The 25049-nt window shown below is 34.5% G+C and overlaps 2 protein-coding genes across 2 annotated transcripts in view; both read left to right on the plus strand.

Annotated features, from left to right (window-relative positions):
* LOC143235291 (zwei Ig domain protein zig-8-like) overlaps positions 1–5680 on the plus strand; it is a 50654-nt gene extending 44974 nt beyond the window's left edge. The window contains exon 6 of the mRNA XM_076473290.1: positions 5362–5680. The gene's annotated coding sequence lies outside the window, so the exon portion shown is untranslated. The remainder of the gene's footprint in view (positions 1–5361) is intronic.
* Positions 5681–23390: 17710 nt separating this feature from the next.
* LOC143244040 (zinc transporter ZIP2-like) lies at positions 23391–25049 on the plus strand. The gene is made up of 3 exons (XM_076488015.1): positions 23391–23672; positions 23890–24124; positions 24700–25049. The coding sequence occupies exons 1-3, from the start codon at positions 23454–23456 to the stop codon at positions 25005–25007; spliced, it is 762 nt and encodes a 253-aa protein (XP_076344130.1). The 5' UTR covers positions 23391–23453; the 3' UTR covers positions 25008–25049.

The following is a 25049-nucleotide window of genomic DNA, read 5'->3' on the forward strand; positions in this document are numbered from 1 at the left end:
GTTTGATGGTGGCCTATTTTTTCTTCTCTCTATATTTATATTTATTTATTTTTGTGTTTAAAATATAGTTGATCGGGGAGAGGTGTTTAGGACTATCTTCATCATGTATGAGGTACCTGTCTAGTTCCCATAATAATTCATTTTTCATCCAATTTTTATCAAAATACGTTATTGTACTATGTAGGAGTGCATCTGGTATGGTTGGTATGTTTGAATATTTGTGTATGAATTGAGATGATGTTGCTCTGGGAACTCTGTATGCTGTTGTGAGGAGTGTGTTTTGTATTGTTTGCAGCTTGGTTTTTATTGTTTTGTCACTTACAGTTATCCGTGCTGGAGCTGCATAGTCGATTACTGGTCTAATGTATGTTGTAAAATTTTAGTATGTTGTTTGTTGATGCTTTACTATTCTAACCAGTTGGACTCCTTGCATAGTACTTGTGTCGACTGTACATAGTTTGGTTTGTTTTGAATTTCGCGCAAAGCTACTCTCGGGCTATCTGCGCTAGCCGTCCCTAATTTTGCAGTGTAAGACTAGAGGGAAGGCAGCAAGTCATCACCATCCACCGCCAACTCTTGGGCTACTCTTTTACCAACGAATAGTGGGATTCCCAGTCACATTATAACGCCCCCACGGCTGAAAGGACAAGCATGTTTGGTGCGACGGGGATTCGAACCCGCGACTCTCGGATTGCGAGCCGAGTTCCTTTACCACCTGGCCATGCTGGGCCCCGACTGAACATAAAATGTTGATGTGAATGGTAAAACAGTTGACTTTCATCGTTTTGCTCGTCAGAAGATAGTGGAGTACATTTATTGTAACTATTTATAACAATTCCCGAGCATAGCAGATGGGGTATCACGTGGCTTTTTCACAAAAGTAGTTTCTACATTGACGTCATTCGATCATAAGGTGCGAAAGAACGTTGACTACTGGTATATTGACAATGCTGGTGTTCTGGAACACATCAACTTCAAGTGGAGGCTGATATTCCATAAAATGCTTGAATATTTTCAAAAGTTCGATTTTGGTGTTCACACTGCAAGTGATTCTGCAACTTCTGAAGTGGATGCTGCTTTCTTCAGATGCCATTACGTATGATTCATTATTTACTATTTCACCCTCAGACTGTCCGGACTGCTGAAGAATCGTGTGCCCTAATTCAGATTGCTTTTGGCTCATCGTAGTGAATGGTGAATCGGAAGATTCAATCAATTCATGATAACCTTGCACAAGATGGGCCAAAAATGATATACGAACCCGAGTATTTCTGCAAAAAAAAACGATCTAACATTACTAAAGAAAGGGTTGCGTTGGCATGAAACCATGTTCTATACTCGCCCCGTTGTAGACAGTTTAGATAGATCTTTCACCATTTCATACTTCCAGTGGTGGTTCACAGCAGAAATGGGTCTTTGTCTTCTTACTGTTTGAAGGTATTTTGATACAAATGAAGAAGAATCATCCAAACGTTAGGACATTGTATATTCAATCAGAAAACGCAAAGTGCTATCGGAATAAATCGCTAATATTTGTTTGTTTGTTTTTATTTCGCGCAAAGCTACACAAGGGCTATCTGCCCTAGCCGTCCCTAGTTTAGCAGTGTAAGACCAGAGGGAAGGTACCTAGTTATCAACACCCACTACCAAGTTTTGGGCTACTCTTTTTATCTGCGAACAGTAGGACTGACTGAAACATTACAAAGCCCCCACGGCTGAAAGAGCTAGGATGCTTGGTGTAACTGGGATTCGAATCCATGACTCACGGATTACGAGTTGAGTGCTTTAACCACCTGGTCATGCCAGGCCTGCTAATAATTGAGATGTTTCTGTTAGCTCACGAGCATAGTTTTGAATTGGAGTCGTTTGTGCATAACGACACACAAGATAGAAAATGATGCACTGGTGCACGTTTTGCCGTTGCAGTGTGTCATATGTTGAAATATAGGGAACAGTGTAATCTCTGCGTGCTGCTTCAGAGCAACGGAAGACTAGCAAATACTGTGGTTTTTTACACTTAATCGTGGGAAAGGGGTTGAGTTTCAGTTTCAATTCAAAGAAGTGTTCCACTTTTTGGAGAAGACTCGATGCAATGAAGTGTCATCTGATGAAGCTAGTCATTACATTAAAGAGATAATGTCTGATGGTGTTAGATTTTACGTTAATGAGATGATGTCTGATGATGTTAGACTTCACGTTAATTAGGTGATGTCTGATAGAGCTAGACTTACGTTAATGAGGTGAGTGGAGTTAGACTTCACGTTAATGAGGTGATGTCTGATAGAGCTAGTCATTACATTAAAGAGATGATGTCTGATGGAGTTAGACTTCACGTTAATGAGATGATATCTGATGGAGCTAGACTTCACGTAAATGAGGTGATGTCTGATGGAACTAGACTTCACGTAAATTAGGTGATATCTGATGGAGCTAGACTTCACGTAAATGAGGTGATGTCTCATGGAACTAGACTTCACGTAAATGAGGTGATATCTGATGGAGCTAGAATTCACGTAAATGAGGTGATGTCTGATGGAGCTAGACTTCACGTAAATGAGGTGATATCTGATGGAGCTAGACTTCACGTAAATGAGGTGATATCTGATGGAGCTAGACTTCACGTAAATGAGGTGATGTCTGATGGAGCTAGACTTCACGTTAATGAGGTGATGTCTCACGGAGCTAAACTTCACGTTAATGAGGTGATGTCTCATGGAGCTAGACTTCACGTTAATGAGGTGATGTCTGATAGAGCTAGACTTCACGTTAATGAGGTGATGTCTGATGAAGATAGACTTCACGTAAATGAGGTGATGTCTGATGGAGCTAGACTTCACGTTAATGAGGTGATGTCTCATGGAGCTAGACTTCACGTAAATGAGGTGATATCTGATGGAGCTAGACTTCAAGTAAATGAGGTGATGTCTGATGGAGCTAGACTTCACGTTAATGAGGTGATGTCTCATGGAGCTAAACTTCACGTTAATAAGGTGATGTCTCATGGAACTAGACTTTACGTAAATGAGGTGATATCTGATGGAGCTAGACTTCACGTAAATGAGGTGATGTCTGATGGAGCTAGACTTCACGTTAATGAGGTGATGTCTCATGGAGCTAGACTTCACGTAAATGAGGTGATATCTGATGGAGCTAGACTTCACGTAAATGAGGTGATGTCTCATGGAGCTAGACTTCACGTTAATGAGGTGATGTCTCATGGAGCTAGACTTCACGTTAATGAGGTGATGTCTGATGGAGCTAGACTTCACGTTAATGAGGTGATGTCTGATGGAGCTAGACTTCACGTAAATGAGGTGATGTCTGATGAAGATAGACTTCACGTTTACGAGTATTGCGGCGTGAACTCTTTCATAGATTATTTGAAGGACTCATTTCACTTGGTATCATCTGTAGGTGTAGGTGCTCAAGATGAAAACTCGGATGGTGAAAGTGATGCTACTGATGGACAGAACAGTATAAAAACATTACGATCATTTTTGTAGATGATAATGAATGCTATGTATCTCACTGATCAAGGTCGTGTGGACTTCATTGTTGCTACAACATTAGGTGGGATAACATCATCAGCGAGTGATTCTTAGTGGTATTGTGATGGCGTCGATTCTCGCATGGCTGAGCAAAGCGATACTGAGAATAGGACTCGAATCATGTCTTAGACAGCAAAGTACAAGATACATTGCAGTTGAAACTGAAAAGTACTGATAAATCATATCAAACGGTCATTGCTGAAAACATTAAGCCATCCAGTTACTGAACTGCACCTGCTAAAGCTCTCGTGGAGCCCAAGAAGAATATTACCACTAGCCAAGATTATAAACTTTACCATGGAGCCCAAAACCAGGGTCTTGGCACATGGAAACACTTAAGTTGTAAAAGTCGTCACTTGTAATTCTGAGCCTAAATTACTCGTTTTTAGTTAACTTCGAAACAACCGTCAACTGATATTCAAGTTGGTAGTTACAGCTGACATAGAAACAAATGTAACACTCTATTATATTGATCATAAAACATCTGTAAGATGTTCTAAATCAAAGTATTATATCAAGAGCCATAGCTGTAACTGTAACGTTTGTTATAGTATTTTAACAACTGTGGTCAAATATATATAGGAAACAGATTTGAAACGAAGCAATGAGTGTTTAATTACTTAAAAACAACATTTTGGTGTTATAAGGTCGTTTATTTCAAGTGCTTAATTCTTGTGGTTCTATCTCGCCTATTAATCTGTTTTACTACCGCAGGTTTTAAGAGGTTCGAAGTGTCGACAAGTAAATAATTACTACCATAGTTTTAAGAGGTTCGAAATGTCACCAAGTAAATAATTACTACCACAGTTTTAAGAGGTTCGAAGTGTCGCCAAGTGAATAATTATTGCCATAGTTTTAAGAGACTCGAAATGTCGCCATGTAAATAATTACTCCCATAGTTTTAAGAGACTCGAAACGTCGCCAAGTAAATAATTACTACCACAGTTTTAAGAGACTCGAAACGTCGCCAAGTAAATAATTACTACCACAGTTTTTAAGAGACTCGAAACGTCGGAAGGTAAATAATTACTACCACAGTTTTTAAGAGGCTCGAAACGTCACCAAATAAATAATTACTACCACAGTTTTTAAAGCTGATTTTTTTCTAGAAGTCTTTTTTTTTTAATCACCTTCATATGTTCCTACTTCTCTCTACAAATATAAGTACAGCATGTTTGTTCCGGATATCCTCACACAGGTACAAAAGGTAAACCTGCCGGAGCTGTCTGTAATTCTGAACTGAAGGAAAGCATCTGAGTAACATCCGCTGCCGTGAGGTATTCTAATCGATTAGTGTAATTTGATCATTACTGTTATTGTGACAACTATGGACTTACAACTCTATTAACCGGGTTTCGATACCCGTGCTAGTACAGCACAGACAGCTCTTTGTGTAGCTTTGTGCTCAACTAGAGACGAAAACATGTTAAATATCAAGGACAGTCACTAATGTTTAAAGTAAGCACGTGCACAGATGAAGTTCATATGAATTTCAAGTAAGCTTATGCGTAATGCGCCGTATAGTAGGAATTATTTCTGTATAGTGGATGTTTTAACCGTGGGGTTCACATACAGGCAGTGTAGCGACTGGTGACGTAAGTGAAAATAAAAAAATGTACAGAAAGTTTCAGTTTTAGTTTAAGATCTACAAAATTATATTTATTCTTATTAAATGAAAACTCAAAGTGTGATGAATCGTATATAACAAACCTAACTGTATTCCGTTTTCGGAAAAAAAGTAGATAAAACTTTTTGAATGTTTTATTAATGAAACTTCACCTTGTAACTCCAAATGTTGTGGTCATTTTAACAGGAACAACTCGACAGTGTTGATGACGGAGATCGATCACATGATTCGCTGCCATTGGTCGATTACAAGCCCAAGCAGCGCAGTGAAACCAACAACGTGAACAGGAGAGAATACATTAATGAAAACGTGTCAAATTTACTTGTCGGTTTGTTCAAGAAGAAAGAACGGAAGTATATAGTAAGATCGTGGATTGTTTGTCACAACATTCAAATAAATAGTCACCTGAAACAATTCATAACTATTTTATTGTTCTAATCATTTCATAAATTATCAACTCATTGCATAATATTAACAGTAGTTAGATTAGCAGTACAACCAAAGGATGTGAGCTTACAGTACAACTTGTGTTAGACCCGGCATGGCCAAGCGTGTTAAGGCGTGCGACTCGTAATCTGAGTGTCGCGGGTTCGCATCCCCGTCGCGCCAAACATGCTCGCCCTTTCAGCCGTGGGGGCGTTATAAAGTGACGGTCAATCCCACTATTCGTTGGTAAAAGAGTAGCCCAAGAGTTGGCGGCGGGTGGTGATGACTAGCTGCCTTCTCTCTAGTCTTACACTACTAAATTAGGGACGGCTAGCACAGATAGCCCTCGAGTAGCTTTGTGCAAAATTCAAAACCAAACAAACAAACAAACAACTTGTATTATGACGGTAAGCATTGAGTTCTTACAGTAACAATACTATTACGACTCTAAGGAAACAATATATTGGCCAGAAATAAGTTTCATTTAATATCGTTAAATTACGAAAAAATATCAGTGGAGTTTCTAAGAAACTGCCACATTTAAACTATACTTCCAGAAGAAAGTTTAATTATTTGTTTTTGTTTACGGTAATGCATTACACAATGTAACCGTGATTGTGTAAAACTAAAAAAACAACATACACTGAGTTTGGTCGTGAACGTTAATCTTCAGGTTACATAAATTAATAAGTTAAAACCATGTTTGTTTTGGAATTTCGCACAAAGCTACTCGAGGGCTATCTGTGCTAGCCGTCCCTAATTTAGCAGTGTAAGACGAGAGGAAAGGCAGCTAGTCATCACCACCCGCCGCCAACTCTTGGGCTACTCTTTTCCCAACGAATAGTGGGATTGACCGTCACATTATAACGCCCCCACGGCTGAAAGGGCGAGCATGTTTGGCGCGACGGGGATGCGAACCCGCGACACTCGGTTTACGAGTCGCACGCCTTAACACGCTTGGCCCAAGTTAAAACCAACAATACTGAATATAATGTTTAAATTATGATTTCACAAAACGCCACCTACTGGTGGATGTGTCAACTGGTAGTGTTTAAATTAAGATGTTGCCTCTTCTAAAAGTAGAAAATTAAAATTTCTTATAAATATAGAATTGTAATAAAATATTATTTAGAACAATACACTAAGTCCTAACTAAGATATGTCATAACGTTATACAAAATAGGATCCGTTTCGCTTCTTCTACACCGTGGACTATCCAAGTTCTACAGATATCGGGTAAAAGTCTGTCACGATACAAAAACATCTCTTGGTTAGAATGATTGAATACAAGTAAAATTTATAGCATTGACGAAAGTGTGTTTTACCTCAAAGAGTGTTTTACCTTCGAGAAATTTTGTTCAAATCGAACTGTTGTTAGCTACGGATGCACAAATAATACATTCGATTCAAACACTTTACGTAAGATGTAACTGATTTGTTATATAACAATAGCTATCAATCTTCAATCGCGTGACAAGTTTTACGAAAGTATTATTTCAATTTAAGCCAGGACGAGAAGATTTGTCCTTCAGTCTAAAAAAAAATGTATAGAAATTCTTTATCATGTTCCTTTCCCGATATCTGGTTATTTTGGAATCTTTTAACATATCCATGTCAATTTCTAATGCACCTTGTCTGGCTTACGGGAAAACTTTAATCATTTCCAACCTTAACATACAACTTATTTCAACCTGGAAAGTTCAGTAAATGTATCTTTGGCTTTGGTTGCAATTATTTAGTGTTGAGTACATCCCCAAGATGTAACCAAAAAACATTATTATCTCAGTTATTTAGTGTTGAGTACATCCCCAAGATATAACCAAAAACATTTTTATCTCAGTTATTTAGTGTTGAGTAAATCCCTAAGATATAACCAAAAAAACATTTTTTCTCAGTTATTTAGTGTTGAGTAAATCCCCAAGATATAACCAAAAAACATTTTTATCTCAGTTATTTAGTGTTGAGTAAATCCGTAAGATGTAACCAAAAAACATTTTTATCTCAGTTATTTAGTGTTGAGTAAATCCCCAAGATATAACCAAAAAACATTTTTATCTCAGTTATTTAGTGTTGAGTAAATCCGTAAGATGTAACCAAAAAACATTTTTATCTCAGTTATTTAGTGTTGAGTAAATCCTTAAAATATAACCAAGAAAACATTATTATCTCAGTTATTTAGTGTTGAGTAAATCCCCAAGATGTAACCAAGAAAACATTATTATCTCAGTTATTTAGTGTTGAGTAAATCCCTAAGATATAACCAAAAAACATTTTTATCTCAGTTATTTAGTGTTGAGTAAATCCCTAAGATGTAACCAAAAAAACATTTTTATATCAGTTATTTAGTGTTGAGTAAATCCGTAAGATGTAACCAAAAAACATTTTTATCTCAGTTATTTAGTGTTGAGTAAATCCGTAAGATGTAACCAAAAAAACATTTTTATCTCAGTTATTTAGTGTTGAGTAAATCCGTAAGATGTAACCAAAAAAACATTTTTATCTCAGTTATTTAGTGTTGAGTAAATCCTTAAAATATAACCAAGAAAACATTATTATCTCAGTTATTTAGTGTTGAGTACATCCCCAAGATGTAACCCAGAAAACATTATTATCTCAGTTATTTAGTGTTGAGTACATTTTCCAGGTAGCTGTATTAGTTGTCCTCAACAACCTCTTGCGACGTTTTAAACATTCCTCTCTTTGATTGGTGTGTGTCGGGTCGTTATGGGATGGAATGTTCCACTAAGATGTAACCAAAAAACATTTTTATCTCAGTTATTTAGTGTTGAGTAAATCCCTAAGATGTAACCAAAAAAACATTTTTATATCAGTTATTTAGTGTTGAGTAAATCCCCAAGATATAACCAAAAAACATTTTTATCTCACTTATTTAGTGTTGAGTAAATCCCCAAGATGTAACCAAGAAAACATTATTATCTCAGTTATTTAGTGTTGAGTACATCCCCAAGATATAACCAAAAAACATTATTATCTCAATTATTTTGTGTTGAGTACATCCCCAAGATATAACCAAAAAAACCTTATTATCTCAGTTATTTAGTGTTGAGTAAATCCCTATGATGTAACCAAAAAAACATTTTTATCTCAGTTATTTAGTGTTGAGTAAATCCCTATGATGTAACCAAAAAACATTTTTATCTCAGTTATTTAGTGTTGAGTAATCACCAAGATATAACCAAAAAAACCTTATTATCTCAGTTATTTAGTGTTGAGTAAATCCCTATGATGTAACCAAAAAAACATTTTTATCTCAGTTATTTAGTGTTGAGTACATCCCCAAGATGTAACCAAAAAACCTTATTATCTCAGTTATTTAGTGTTGAGTAAATCCCTATGATGTAACCAAAAAAACATTTTTATCTCAGTTATTTAGTGTTGAGTAAATCCCTATGATGTAACCAAAAAACATTTTTATCTCAGTTATTTAGTGTTGAGTACATCCCCAAGATGTAACCAAAAAACCTTATTATCTCAGTTATTTAGTGTTGAGTAAATCCCTATGATGTAACCAAAAAAATATTTTTATCTCAGTTATTTAGTGTTGAGTAAATCCCTAAGATGTAACCAAGAAAACATTATTATCTCAGTTATTTAGTGTTGAGTAAATCCCTAAGATGTTACCAAAAAAACATTTTTATCTCAGTTATTTAGTGTTGAGTAAATCCCTAAGATGTAACCAAAAAAACATTTTTATCTCAGTTATTTAGTGTTGAGTACATCCCCAAGATGTAACCAAAAAACATTTTTATCTCAGTTATTTAGTGTTGAGTAAATCCCTAAGATGTAACCAAGAAAACATTATTATCTCAGTTATTTAGTGTTGAGTAAATCCCTAAGATGTTACCAAAAAACATTATTATCTCAGTTATTTAGTGTTGAGTAAATCCCCAAGATGTAACCAAGAAAACATTATTATCTCAGTTATTTAGTGTTGAGTAAATCCCTAAGATGTAACCAAAAAAACATTTTTATCTCAGTTATTTAAGGTTGAGTACATCCCCAAGATGTAACCCAGAAAACATTATTATCTCAGTTATTTAGTGTTGAGTACATTTTCCAGTGGCTGTATTAGTTGTTCTCAACAACCTCTTGCGACGTTTTAAACATTCCTCTCTTTGATTGGTGTGTGTCGGGTCGTTATGGGATGGAATGTTCCACTAAGATGTAACCAAAAAAACATTTTCATCTCAGTTATTTAGTGTTGAGTACATCCCCAAGATGTAACCAAGAAAACATTATTATCTCAGTTATTTAGTGTTGAGTACATTTTCCAGGTAGCTGTATTAGTTGTCCTCAACAACCTCTTGCGACGTTTTAAACATTCCTCTCTTTGATTGGTGTGTGTCGGGTCGTTATGGGATGGAATGTTCCACTAAGATGTAACCAAAAAAACATTTTTATCTCAGTTATTTAGTGTTGAGTACATCCCCAAGATGTAACCCAGAAAACATTATTATCTCAGTTATTTAGTGTTGAGTACATTTTCCAGGTAGCTGTATTAGTTGTCCTCAACAACCTCTTGCGACGTTTTAAACATTCCTCTCTTTGATTGGTGTGTGTCGGGTCGTTATGGGATGGAATGTTCCACTAAGATGTAACCAAAAAAACATTTTTATCTCAGTTATTTAGTGTTGAGTACATCCCCAAGATGTAACCCAGAAAACATTATTATCTCAGTTATTTAGTGTTGAGTACATTTTCCAGGTAGCTGTATTAGTTGTCCTCAACAACCTCTTGCGACGTTTTAAAGAATCCTATCTTTGATTGGTGTGTGTCGGGTCGTTATGGGATGGAATGTTCCACTTAGAAGGGCAGTGTTTCGATGATGGAATGTACTTATTTACGTATATATTCGTTCATGAGCTCTTTGTGTAAGCCTCGGATTCCATGTTCTTTTCCTCCGCCTACTGGACAGTCGAGGTCCCCAGCTGAGTGCAGAAGTTCGGTTTCTCCTATTTTTCATTATCTTCTGTAAGTATTACGTTAAACATTCTCTGCAGGAATCTCCTGCTCTTCGCTCTGTTCACTCTAACAAGACAGGTCAGTACCCTATTAGAACGCGGCTACCATTTTTGAGGTGGATACAAACAAGCGATTAACATATGAAGATACTTGCTTTCCTTCATCAAGACTCCGTGAAGCAAGACCTTACACCTATTACCACTTTTAATAACCAATAACAAGTAATCTCTGTGTTGTTCCACCCTCAAGTGACGTGAATAATCCTATCTGGTTCATTACGTGACGTTTACTCAGATATATTGTGGTACAGCTTGTAACATTAATTTGTGTTGGTTGTTTCTCTTAATACCGTGTGCTATAGGTGGTTAAAACTGGAACAGATGTTACCAAAAGATTATCTTTAATAATGCGTACAACAAGTCTCCAGATGTTTAAAGTGGGACGGATCATACTAAATGGTCACTTGCATATAACAATCTTACTAAACGCCTACTTATTTTCTCAGATTTGATTACTTGTAGATGTACCACAACTGAATTAGAGAACTCAATAACATTGAATGCATAGTTAATCGAGGTAGTCGTGTACTTTTACTTTCAATTCAGCCCACAAGATGTCAGTGTGCAGAACACGTACCGTTGTGCCTTTTCGAATTACGAATCATGAATGACAGGAAAGCAGGCGGCGAGCAGTGGCCAAGTTGATTAATTAATTGATTTATTTTTCAAACCTAAGTAATATTATTGTAATGCTAATACTTCTGTTATTATAGAACCTTGGTACAGTTACCTTCAGTAGACTATACACGTAATGACCAGTCAAAATTAACAACAAACTATTCATCAGTTTTGAAAAGATGACAATTTACCATGTCAGCAGGTCAACTTCCAAGTCATATCGAATAACACACTCAACTAAACTAGTTGAATTAATTACCTACTTTCAAAAGACACTTTGCCTTTCTTTGACAAACTTTAGAGTGCTTAGATACTGATATTTTGTGAACATATACGCGTTTATTTGCGACTTTCGAACCTACACATATGTTTTAAATACGTTCCATTAAAAGAGTCTAAGTTTTTATACAGTTTCTAAAAAATTCAGAAATTAATGTGTTTTATTTCGTTATTTTTAGCGTTTCTTGGAGTTAATTAACTCTATAGTCAGTCAAAATAAAAGTCGACATGTTTTTCTAATCTGAGATTAAATTATTCCGCATTTACCAATATAATCTTATAAATGTATATATATATATATACAACTGGTAAGCAAACACCTGACATTTGTTTCTAGTTATTATGCTCTATTGATAGATATGTCAGATGTAGGTCGTTTTCCTTTTCTTTCCTTTCAAACTTCGTACACGATTATATTCGAATATAATCTAGCTAGATTTACTTCATTTTGATATCCCTTGTCTGTTTAATCTCGGAGAGCTATTTTTAATCTTAGGCAATTTAACAATAATATTTTAGGCAAAGTAAGCCACGCATTTATTAAACGCAAACTTTCAAAACTGTTTTTTTCTTTGATTTTTAACTACACGAGAGCTATCTGCGCTAGCCGTCCCTAATTTAGCAGTATAAGACTAGAGGGAAGGCAGCTAGTCATCACCACCCACCGCCAACTCTTGGGTTATTATTTTGCCTGCGAATACTAGGATTAACTGAAACATTACAACGCCCCCACGGCTGAAAGGACTAAGATGTTTGGTGTACCTGGGATTCGAACTCTCGGATTACAAGTGGTGTGCTTTAACCACTTGGCCATGCAGGGCCAAGTACATGTTTGTGGGAACTCGTTAATATCTTTTCTATCAGCTGACATTAAAGCGAAATGTAACAACAGTTTGAAATTACCTTACACATATAACACCATTTATAGTTTGTTAAATATTGCGAAAATAAGTAGGCTTAGAATTAAACTAAGTTAACAGTGCAGAAAAAAAAGCATATCGTATATTATCTCCAGAAATTGATTAGTTTATATTTTAAATTGTAATACAATGATTCATACAAAATATTTTGCTTTTGTTGTTTACTCAATCACAAAAAATTTGCAAACCACTACATATGGATGACAGTTTCTATATTTATGCGACACAAGTGGTATGTGACAATTATAACAATCTTTGCGATTTATAGTCAGCTCCGTCCATTGAGATATAGTTACCTTCAACAGAACGTTCAACTACTTCTAAGCAAACCTACAACGGCAAAACCTGCCCATATATGTTATTACCAACGCTAGACAAGAAGCTGGCGTAGTTCCTGGAGTAATACAATTTAATTTAAGACTGAGCGAAGCTAAGGTTTCATTTGATGCTTAATTAACTACAGTTGTAGACAGTTTCATTCTCACATCTTATTTGTTCTCAAAAGGCTTAATCAAACACGTTTCACTCATCGTCTTTAGGCCTGAACAACGATTAATAAGACATGATTTTCCTTAGACAAAATGAAATAGTAATATTACTTACCACTTTATTTGTACACATACACCTGTTATTGACTTCATCGAAAACTAACAACATGAACTATAACGTTTCTCTCGTACCAAGTTTCCTATCTGTCAGAATTTATTTCAGTCCTACCAAGTTTCCTATTTGACAAAATTTTTGTACAGTCTAACGAAGTTACCTAAATGAAAATTTTTGTACAGTCTGACCAAGTTTCCTATTTGACAAAATTTTTCCACAGTTCTACCAAGTTTCATATCTGACAACATTTAGTTACAGTCTGACCAAGTTTCCTATTTGACAAAATTTTTCCACAGTTCTACCAAGTTTCATATCTGACAACATTTAGTTACAGTCTAACCAAGTTTCCTATCTGACAAAATATTTCTACAGTCTAACTAAGTTCCAGAAACATACCGCTTTGGCCACAAGATATAATGTTTCTGACATGGACAGCTCCTTTAGGAAATACATTAATGTTTTAACGTTTAACAGAACATACTTATATTTATGAATTCTCTGTGGTTTGATAATCCGCTTTAGTTTATCATATAGTAACCTATATTAATATGGTGAAGTAAAACGTATGCAACACATCATACATATTATATACCCTTCACCATTATAAAATACCTAATGATGTTTCTATAGCTTATTGACTCAAGCTGTGCTGATGAGCCTTGAATAGGCAAACACTGCAGTCCGCAGCAGAGGATACGACCAATCAAAGAATATTCTAGGCTTCTACGTCATAGATGCTCTATTCAGTTTCACCACTGATTGAATATAAAATAAATCTTTAACATATAAATAAAATATTTATAAAGTATTTTAACTTTACGAGGAACCATTGTATATTAATCATTAATAGTTAAATTATATTTGCTTCTGTTATCCCAAAAAACTTTATCGCAAATCTGTTTGAGAAACCAGTTTTTTTTTATTTAAATTGTGACGTTTGCAGACGAAAATAAAAATTTATTTCAATAAACTAAATCTTGCCAAAAACAGAACATTCCTATAATCTGAATAATTTAGTTTTGTTAATAACATTTATTTCACTCATTTTTTTCTCTGTTAACGAATTTCTATAGAAAAATAACATTAGGTTCTTTCATTTCCTGAAAACAAAATATAATTAATTTAGGGGTACGAACATCCTTGTTACAAAGTTCACAACAGCAGATAAAAAATAAATAGACAGTTTATCGTCACAAGTCCAGTTACTGCTAATTATTGAAAAGCAACTTACTCAAAGCTACGTCATAAAAATACTGATTTTGTATTTTTAACGACTTGTAAAACCTATGCCAACATATTGAATGAAAATGTAAAGTGGTGATAGAAAGGAACTATTTACATTTCACGTCAACAGCAAACATGGGGCATTAGCATAATTATTACATAAGGAAATTAATTGACATGAAGTTACTACACTGGTATATAAATATTACTAAATATACTCATAGAAAAAAAGATTTAGACGTTTATTTACTAAAATTAAGATACACACAAAAGAGAAAAGAACGATACATTATACAAAATCATAATAAAACAAAAGGGCTATACATAACACAAAATAATAAAACAAAAGGGACTATACATAACACAAAATAATAAAACAAAAGGGACTATACATAACACAAAATAATAAAACAAAAGGGACTATACATAACACAAAATAATAAAACAAAAGGGACTATACATAACATAAAATAATAAAACAAAAGGGACTATACATAACATAAAAAATAAAACAAAGGGACTATACATAACACAAAAAAATAAAACAAAAGGGACTATACATAACACAAAATAATAAAACAAAAGGGACTATACATAACACAAAATAATAAAACAAAAGGGACTATACATGATACAAAACTGTATTAAAATAAATGGACAATACATTATACAAAACTATATTAAAACAAAGGAACTACACATTATACAAAATTATAATAAAAAGAACTACACATTATATAAAATTTTAACAAAGAAATGCCTAGACATTATTCAAAACAATATCCCAACAAAAGAACTACCCCTATACATTATACAAAACTATATTAAAATAAAGAAACTATACAATGAACAAAATTATATTAAAAGAAAATTACTATACTTTATACAAAAATATATTAAAAGAAAGAGCCTATACATTACCCAAAATTATATAACAACAAAAAGATTATACATTATACAAAATTATAATAAAAGAAAATGACTATACATTATACAAAATTACAATAAAACAAAAGGACTATACATGATAAAAACTATATTAAAACAAAGGGACTATACATTATAAAATTATATAAACAAAAAGGAACTATAAATAATACAAAACTACATTAAAAAAGGACTATACATTATACTAAATTACAATAAAAAGGACTATACATTATACAAAATTATAATAAAAAGGACTATACATTATGAAAAATTATAATAAAACAAAAGCACTATATATTATACAAAATTATATTAAAACAAAAGCACTATATATTATACAAAATTATATTAAGAAAAAGAAACTACACATTGAACAAAATCATGTTAAAAATTACCATTCGTTACACAAAAATATATTAAAACAAATGGACTATATAGTAAGGAAAATTATATTAAAAGAAAATATTATACATTATACAAAACTCTATTAAAACAAAAAACTATACATTATTCAAAATTACTTTAAGAGAAAAGGACTATACATTAAATAAAATTATATTCAAAGAAAATACAACACATTTTACAAACCTATATTAAAACAAAGGTCCTATACATCATGCAAAACTATATTAAAACAAACGAACTATACATTATACAAAATTATATTGAAACCTAGGGATACTATACAAAACTATATTAAAACAAAAGGATTATACATTATAGAAAATTATAATAAAATCAAAATACTATACACCATACAAAATTATATTGAAAGAAAGGAACTATACATTCTACAAAACTATATTAAAAAGGGTTTATACATTATAAGAAACTACATTAAAACAAAAGGACTATACATTGCATAAAATTTTAATAAAACCAAATGTCTATACACTATAGAAAATTATAATAGAACAAAAAGACTATACATTATACAAAAGTATAATAAAACAAAAGGACTATACATTATAAAACACTATTTTAAAACAAAGTGACTGCGCATTACACAAAACTGTATTAAAAGAAAATTACTATACGTTATACAAAACTATATTAAAACAAAGGGACTATACAGATAAAAAATTATATTAACGCCAAGGGATTATTCTTAATACATATCGATATTAAAAAAAAGGTATGTACATTATACAAAGTTATAGAAAAACAAAGGGAATATATATGATATAAAATTACAAAACCTCAGCGGGACTATAAATTACCCAAAATTATATAAAAAGGACTATACATTACACAAAACCATAATAAAAGAAAATGACTACACACTATACAAAATTATAATAACACAATAGAAATATATATTTTATAAAATGATATTAAATGAAAAGGACTATACATCATACAAAATAATAATAAAACAATAGGACTATACAAAAAACTTAATTTAAACGAAATAAAAAGATTATATACTATATGACACTGTATTAAAACAAAGACTATACATTATATGAAATTATATGAAAACGAAATTACTATACGTTATACAAAACTACGTTAAAACAAAGGGACTATACAGTATACAAAATTATACTCTTCAAAACAAGAAACGCAAAAGGAATATTTTTGTTATTTTAAAGAGAAATATATGTAATAACGTTACAAGCTCAGAGTATGTGATGTTACACGTGTTAAGGCACTGATTGTCAGACCAAAAGGACAATAAAAGTTGTGCACTTTGAAAACGGAGGAAAACAACGGATTTTTCGCCAAAAAGCATTCGTGTCCAATAAATTTGTTTGAGAGATCTGCATGTTCTGCACGTGCAACATGTGCAAAATCCCTATAAAAGTGACGGGTTCTCGGTTTCCATAGCTCAGTGTTAAGCCACTGACACGCAATACAGTTACGCCAAAACTGACAGAAGCACAATGCAACAACGCCATTGGTCGCTTGGAAGCAGGCGAATCTCGATCATATATTGCCAAAGCTGTGAATGTCCACCCAAGCACCATGACAAGGCTATGGAATCGTCACCAACAACTCGTGACCGTCCACGATCTGGCAGACCTCGTGTGACCACGCCCGCACAAGATCGCTACATTCGGTTACGTCACCTTCGGGATAGGACCACCACTGCGACGTCTACTGTCTCAACCATACCAGGGCTGCGTAGGATTTCCGATCAGACCGTATGCAATCGTCTATGAGATGCAGGAATCCGACCTCGACGTCCAGTCAGAGACGTCATCCTCACCCAGCAGCATCGTCAAGCACGGTCCTGCTTCGTAGGCAGGATGGAAGAACCCGTGTTTACCGTCGCCGAGGTGAACGTTTTGCAGTAAACTGTGTGCAGGATGTTGACAGATTTGGTGGTGGCAGCGTCATGATGTGGGCTGCCATCACCTACAATGCCAGAACAGACCTTTTTCACATTCAAGAGAATCTTACGGCTCAACGATACGTCGACGAGATTCTTAGGCCCCATGTGCAACCCATCATGGTGAACGTCAACGACGTTTTTCAACATGACAACGCCCATCCTCACACAGCCCGACTCACCACTGTCTTCTTGAGACACCACAACATCAACGTCCTTCCATGGTCCTCCAGATCACCAGATTTAAACCCCATCGAACATCTTTGGGACGAGTTGGACCGACGTCTGCGACGGAGACAACCTCAACCGCAGACTCTACCTCAGCCAGCAGCAGCTTTGCAGGCTGAGTGGACAGCCATTCCACAGGATGTGATTCGTCATCTCGTCGCTTCCATGGGCAGGAGATGCCAAGCAGTTATTGATGCTCACGAGGGACATACTCGTTATTGACGTTGAGTGACGTTAAACTTCAACTAGTGAGCATGGACTTCACCTTTGCAGACTTTGAATGTTCAGCAGTGAATGTGCAAAGTTTCACACATGTCATACAGAACTACCCGGAATAAACTTGTTAACAATTTGTCTCAAATTTTGCCTCTTGCGTTTCTTTTTTTGAAGAGTTTACTTTTGTGTAATGTATAGTTTCTTTGTTTCAAAACAATACTAACCAATCGCAGATTACTACGTAATAATACCAACCAATCACAGATTACTACGTAATAATACTTACCAATCACTGGTTATTATGTTTTGTACGTGTTCATCCTTAAGCTGTTTAGACTAATCTTATTAACATTACATGCAAAACAAGGAAAAATGCACAAGAAACAACAATAGAAGAACGACACTCTGTAAGTGTTTTATAAAACTTGGTAAAATTATAAAAATAAGGCATAAAAAAGTTACCACCGATAAAACGAAAATAAGATGGTATGTTGAGAAAAACAAACATAATACAAGTATAAACAGGTAAAAGAACCTGATGACACTCATACTTGGAAAACCTTATTAATACTAGGCCTAATGCTAATAACAAAAAAATTGAAAGGCCTAATTCTAGCTCCGAGGTGACACAGCAGTGTGTCTGCAAACATTACAAATAAAGCTGAATGAACCATGTTGTGTTATAAAGTAGAGTAATCCTAATATTAACGTATTACGACAAGTAAATTTTAGAATAATCACATTTTGTCTGTTTAAAAAATGTTTACACGAAACTAATCGTTGGTATAAAAACAAGTCAACCAAGACAACTAGATTCTAAATATGAATTTATTAATATAATTTGAACCGTATTCACTCAACTTCCAGCTTTAAAACAGTTCATTCTTTACTAACATATAAAATAAATGTTATGATTTATAAACGAAGTCCGGTAAACACTAGTCATACTTTGGAAACTGCATAAAGTTATGTTGCTTTTACCGGATATATCTACTGTTACTAGAAAATGTGACGTTCTTGAATAATTATCTCATTACAACTAATGAATTATTTATGTTCTTTTCAAATTAGACTTGAAAATATTTACTTAAAGTGGTATTTTATCTTGATTTATTTGGGTTTCGATGTAAAACATGAGCTCATCGTAACTTAGTAACCCTCATGCATTTTTCTGAGTATTTCACCTATATTGCTTACGCCATATTTCAACTTAAAAAAAAAATCTATTCAGCCTAAATTCGTCTAATGTTCTTCTACGCACCAAATACATACTTCCCAGGCTTCGATTTTTATTAAATTTCACACACGTTTAACATAACATTTACTCCACGTCTGCACAAAATTTCGCGCAAACCAAACAAAATTTTAGCTGTTACAGTAAACAGAATGACCATTTTTGAAGAATAATTTTCACTCAGATTTGTAGGACGAACAGTTTAAATGAAACTCAAACCATTTCAGTAACGTTGTTGGTTTTCACTCAATCCAGAGCAATAACGCTGTTGGTGTTTATCTCAAATCAAAGCAATAACGCTATTGGTGTTTCCCTCAGACCAATTCAGAACGCTATTGGTGTTTCACTCAAAGCAATTAAGAACTGTATTGGTATTTCACTCAAACCAACGGAGTAACGCTGTTGGTTTTTAACTCAATCCAATTCAGAGCTCTTTTGGTATTACACTCAAACCAGTTCAGTAACGCTATTGGTGTTTCACTCAAACCAATTCAGAACGCTATTGGTGTTTCACTTAAACCAAAGGAGTAACGCTATTAATGTTTTATTCAAACCATTTTATTAACGCTGCTGGTGTTTCTCTCAGTCCAAAGCAATAACGATGTTGGTGCTTCACTTAAACCTGTGGAGTAACGCTGCTGGTATTTCACTCAAATAAGTGGAATAACGCTGTTGGTGTTTCACTCAGGAGGTTTTGACACAATCTTCACTTGGATTGTCATTATTCATATTTTCAATGCCATAAACACCAGTAACCACTGATTTAACCGCCGGGTTTTATTTCACATCTTTTAGTCACATTATTTCTTATAGCTTTTGGTTTAGATTCATACACACGTGAAACCTATACATGTTAGTCCTTTCTTCTGTGAAGGCATTATAATGTTAAAGTCAATTCCATCATTCTTTGGTAATAGAGTATGTGAAGAGTTGATAGAATTTATTAGCTGTGTCTATCACAGTTATAGACGGCTGATGGCTTAGGCAAGAATTTAACAAACTTCACAAAAGATAAAATTTGCTCCTTTACAATCAACTATCAACTAATATTCCTCACAGTTTTATTGTTTTCTTATTTTCTCTACAAGAAACTGAAAAATATCAGTTCTCATTTATTCGAAATAAAATATAAACAACTGTTAAAACTTGAATTGTGTTTTATTCTATGTGGAAATGTGTTACTCAACTTACAGGCCACACACAGTAGTTTACACTTACACTATTGTGCTGCCATCTGTAGATTGTAACTAAAAACACAAACGAATATTAAACATTTTATATGACAAATTATCAACTATTTCAGCTGTGGCTAAACTGTTCTTACATTAAACTATTCAGGAGCAAAACATATTTCTTATTTTGGGTTTATGTTCGCTGTTTGCTAAAACTGGACTTCTTCAGTCTGCTTTTTTTTCATCTCCTGTTTTGTCGTTAAGTAACTCGCAATTAGTACTCTTGTGTTCTTTTTACTATGGATATACTATCATAAAATTAACTACATTCAGGAAGTACTAGTTAATAACAATACATGTTTACATTAATCGTATACATCTATTCCTAATCACCTCGATATTTGCCCATGTTATTTCAATGTCTGTTTACCTTGATGTTTGTGTACTTAAAAGAAAATAAACTGGATTTATTCAGAGACAAGGCTTGGAGGTCCCTTCTTTTCATTGTTCTCAAGAGTACTAAAAATAAAAATTGGGAATATATATATATAATATATGTGTCTATGTTTCAAACTGTATCAAAATAGTTCAACTATGTCGCGATAGATGGCAGTAATGTCGATCAGCTCGTTTCCAGAGGATTGTAACCGTATCAGAAGCTGTTAAAACGAACACGCGTACTTTATTTTAAGACTAATCAGTTTTAAAGGCATCTATTAAGTAGGATGACGGATGAACACATGAAACGTTTTATCTGTATGCTCTATAACAATAAAAGGTATAAATTTTGCGATTTTATTTTTATGCTACTTAATAAGAGATAAATAATACATTTACTATTCAGAAAGTTGTATAATTTCCGAGTCTCAGTTCAAGGGTGTTCCAATTCAATATACACCATGATTAACTATCAAAAATACTAAGTTTATTTATTAAGCCTGCTATTGTCCGGCTATATAATGTAAATAACTGAACATTAGTAAATCACAAGTTTTTCTTCACTTTCCATTTCCAGAGCATGTTTTTTTTTTTTTTCCATTGTGACTATAACGCACATTCACACCAACAATGTGTTTGTACGCTACTTGCTACCCGTGGTCGATTTCAGGTTTTTAATGTTTAGACTAAAACCTATATCTTCATTACATGATAATTTTTCTAACCCTAGCTTGTTATTTATTACATTTAAGTAAGTATAATCTAAGTACAAATATTCTTGCTATACTATCTTGTTACTCGACTATATAGCTAAACAGTGTTACATGTGATAGCAGTTTATCTCAGCAGCTTATTATAAAATTAGGCACTCGAAGCTGTTAATAAATTCTGATTGACTACAAGATATTGTTAGGGGTTATTGTGGAACATTTTATTATACGGGTGTTAAGTTTTTCAACGAACGTTAAATGTACGAACGTAAGAACTAGTGTTTTTATATTAAGTATGCAATGTATTTGGTTGGAATATTCAATACATATATTTTTATTATTCTTAAATAATGTTATTATACTTTTATTATAAAAATATGTTTCCATTGTTAATTTAGTAGATGAATATATGACTAACCTACATATCCTAAGCTTGCTCAACCTCGAGAAGAACTTTCGTTTAAGACCAAAAATATTGTTAACAACAAACGTACCCAGCCAACGATACAAAGTATTTTAATATTTATATTTAATAACGAAAACGTGACGAAACAAAGCATTGTAAACGTTGAAACTTAATAAAGTAAGCGTGACGAAACAAAGCATTGTAAACGTTTATATTTAATAACGTAAACGTGACGAAACAAAGCTGTTGTTGTTGTTTTTGAATGGGCTGTCTGTGCTCTGCCCACCACGGGTATCGAAACTCGGTTATTAGCATTGAAAGTCCGTAGACATACCGCTGAGCCACTGGGGGACAAAACAAAGCATTATAACGTTTGTACGTAATAACGTAAACGTAACAAAACAAAGCATTATAACGTTTGTACTTAATAACGTAAACGTAACGAAACAAAGTATTGTAATATTTATACTTAATAACGTAAACATTTGTATATTTAATAACATATACTCATTATCTGGTTGATTTTTCGTTTCCATTTAAGGAAGTAGCTCGTTTTGATCAGAAGATAATTCAGTCTAGAGTATTCAGTACTAGACATTAATTTCCAGAAGATTTGTTTGTTTTTTGTTTGCTTGTTTTAGAATTTCGCACAAAGCTACTCGAGGGCTATCTGTGCTAGCCGTCTCTAATTTAGCAGTGTAAGACTAGAGGGAAGGCAGCTAGTCATCACCACCCACCGCCAACTCTTGGGCTACTCTTTTACCAACGAATAGTGGGATTGACCGTAACATTATAACGCCCCCTTCCAGAAGATACTGGCAAAGGTTACAGTTAACACATTGAAAGCCTGTCTTCATATTTTCACCCTCCCCACGTCACACCAAACATGCTCACCCTTTCAGCCGTGGGGACGTTATAATGTGACGGTCAAACCCACTATTCAATGGTAAAAATGTAGCCCAAGAGTTGGCGGTGGGTGGTGATGACTAGCTATTTTCCCTCTAGTCTTACACTGCTAAATGAGGGACGGCTAGCGCAGATAGACCTTGTGTAGCTTTGCGCGAAATTCAAAACAAACCAAAATCAAACCTTGTACTGAATGTTACAATATGTGGTCTCAATGCTAAGTAACTCAATAAACTCGGATGTTTACAGCGCTACATGACTATTCGTGATTCAAGAACATAATTTGATAATAGCTGATAGTAGGGAAAGAATGTATATTTAGTAAAGTAAGTTTGTTAACTGGCACGCTATTTCTCCACTTAAAGTATTTGTTATGTCTATCAGATTAGACTGAAGTGTGCTTGTGAAGAAGACTGGAATATTTGTTTATAAAATAAACTACTAATAGATGGCGCTTTAAATAATAGATAAACCATCACGTGAAAACAGACGAGAATTACTATTAACTCTCGTTAGAACAAGTTTACAGATCCGTAAATTTAGTTAATTGGTTGTGCGAGTAAGAGTGGAACTGTAATTTGTAGAATAAAAATGTTGTTAATTTCAGCTCGACTTCTAACCCTAGTATTTCTCTTTCTTGGAACTTTAATCTGTGGTACCTTTCCACTGTTACTTATAGCTTGCGGCAACCAGTTTCTTTCTTTCTTATTAAATTTCGGGGGTGGAGTGCTACTGTCTGTAAGCTTCCTTTACTTGTTACCCGAAGTTCGTGACAGTTATGAAACTTACTGGGGTAGCAACTATGTCCATGCATTTCACTAGCAGAGTTGATAGTCTGTGTTGGGCTGCTCATGGTATACGTGTTAGAGGAAGTATTCCACACAGTTGTAAGATGCTTCAGACAAGCCCCTACCAGCAGTGACTGTTGTAATCATGAATAGTGGCCAGTCTCATTGGCTTATTGTCAAAGGGACAGCGAGGTGGAACGGAGGTCTCCCCATGACAGACTAGCAGAATGTAATAGCAGACGTTACGGTCTTTAGATTTGGACGGTCAACCTACAGGTAGGCAAAGTTCAACAGGTGAAGTTTTGTTACGAGGTTTAGTAATAGTTTCAGCTCTATCCTTTCATTCTGTGATCAAAGGCTTGGCCGTGGGGCTGCAACCGTCAGTGAAAGACACGTGGACTTTATTCTTAGCCGAAGCTGTACACAAGTTTAGCATAGCTCTTGCCCTCGGGTTGGAGCTATATAATGAAGGAAGTTTATCATAGCTCTTGCCCTCGAGTTGGAGCTATATAATGAAGGAAGTTTATCATAGCTCTTGTCCTCGGGTTGGAGCTATATAATGAAGGAAGTTTATCATAGCTCTTGCCCTCGGGTTGGAGCTATATAATGAAGGAAGTTTATCATAGCTCTTGCCCTCGGGTTGGAGCTATATAATGAAGGAAGTTTATCATAGCTCTTGCCCTCGAGTTGGAGCTATATAATGAAGGAAATTTATCATAGCTTTTGCCCTCGGGTTGGAGCTATATAATAAAGGAAGTTTATCATAGCTCTTGACCTCGGGTTGGAGCTATATAATGAAGGAAGTTTATCATAGCTCTTGCCCTCGGGTTGGAGCTATATAATGAAGGAAGTTTATCATAGCTCTTGCCCTCGAGTTGGAGCTATATAATGAAGGAAATTTATCATAGCTTTTGCCCTCGGGTTGGAGCTATATAATAAAGGAAGTTTATCATAGCTCTTGCCCTCGAGTTGGAGCTATATAATGAAGGAAATTTATCATAGCTTTTGCCCTCGGGTTGGAGCTATATAATAAAGGAAGTTTATCATAGCTCTTGACCTCGGGTTGGAGCTATATAATGAAGGGAATGCATTTCTGAAAGTAGATTTTTACATGTTGTTACTTACTTCTATGACGACCCTGGGAATTGGTGTTGTAGTGTTAACCGACCAGTCTTTCTCTCAGCTCGTGGTAGGGACCCTCAATGGATTGACTTGTGGAACCCTAATATTTGTGACCTGTTTCGAAGTTCTTCAACGATCCCCCAGTTCTCTCTTGTCAGGGTTGCTGCAATTGATGGCTGTCGTTTTGGGTTTTGGATTCATGACAGATATTTCCTACACTAACTCTTCATCATGACAGATATTTCCTACACTAACTCTTCATCATGACACATATTTC

Source organism: Tachypleus tridentatus, chromosome 2, assembly GCF_004210375.1.
Source record: "Tachypleus tridentatus isolate NWPU-2018 chromosome 2, ASM421037v1, whole genome shotgun sequence".
Lineage (NCBI taxonomy): Eukaryota > Metazoa > Arthropoda > Merostomata > Xiphosura > Limulidae > Tachypleus > Tachypleus tridentatus.

What these genes read in the sequence shown, in the direction of transcription:
- LOC143244040 (XM_076488015.1), top strand. Translation starts at nt 23,454, where the DNA reads ATGTTGTTAATTTCAGCTCGACTTCTAACCCTAGTATTTCTCTTTCTT. An exon ending in GGGGTAGCAACTATGTCCAT is followed by an intron (nt 23,673 to 23,889) that starts GCATTTCACTAG and finishes ATGTAATAGCAG; the next exon opens with ACGTTACGGTCTTTAGATTT. An exon ending in GGAGCTATATAATGAAGGAA is followed by an intron (nt 24,125 to 24,699) that starts GTTTATCATAGC and finishes AGTTTATCATAG; the next exon opens with CTCTTGACCTCGGGTTGGAG.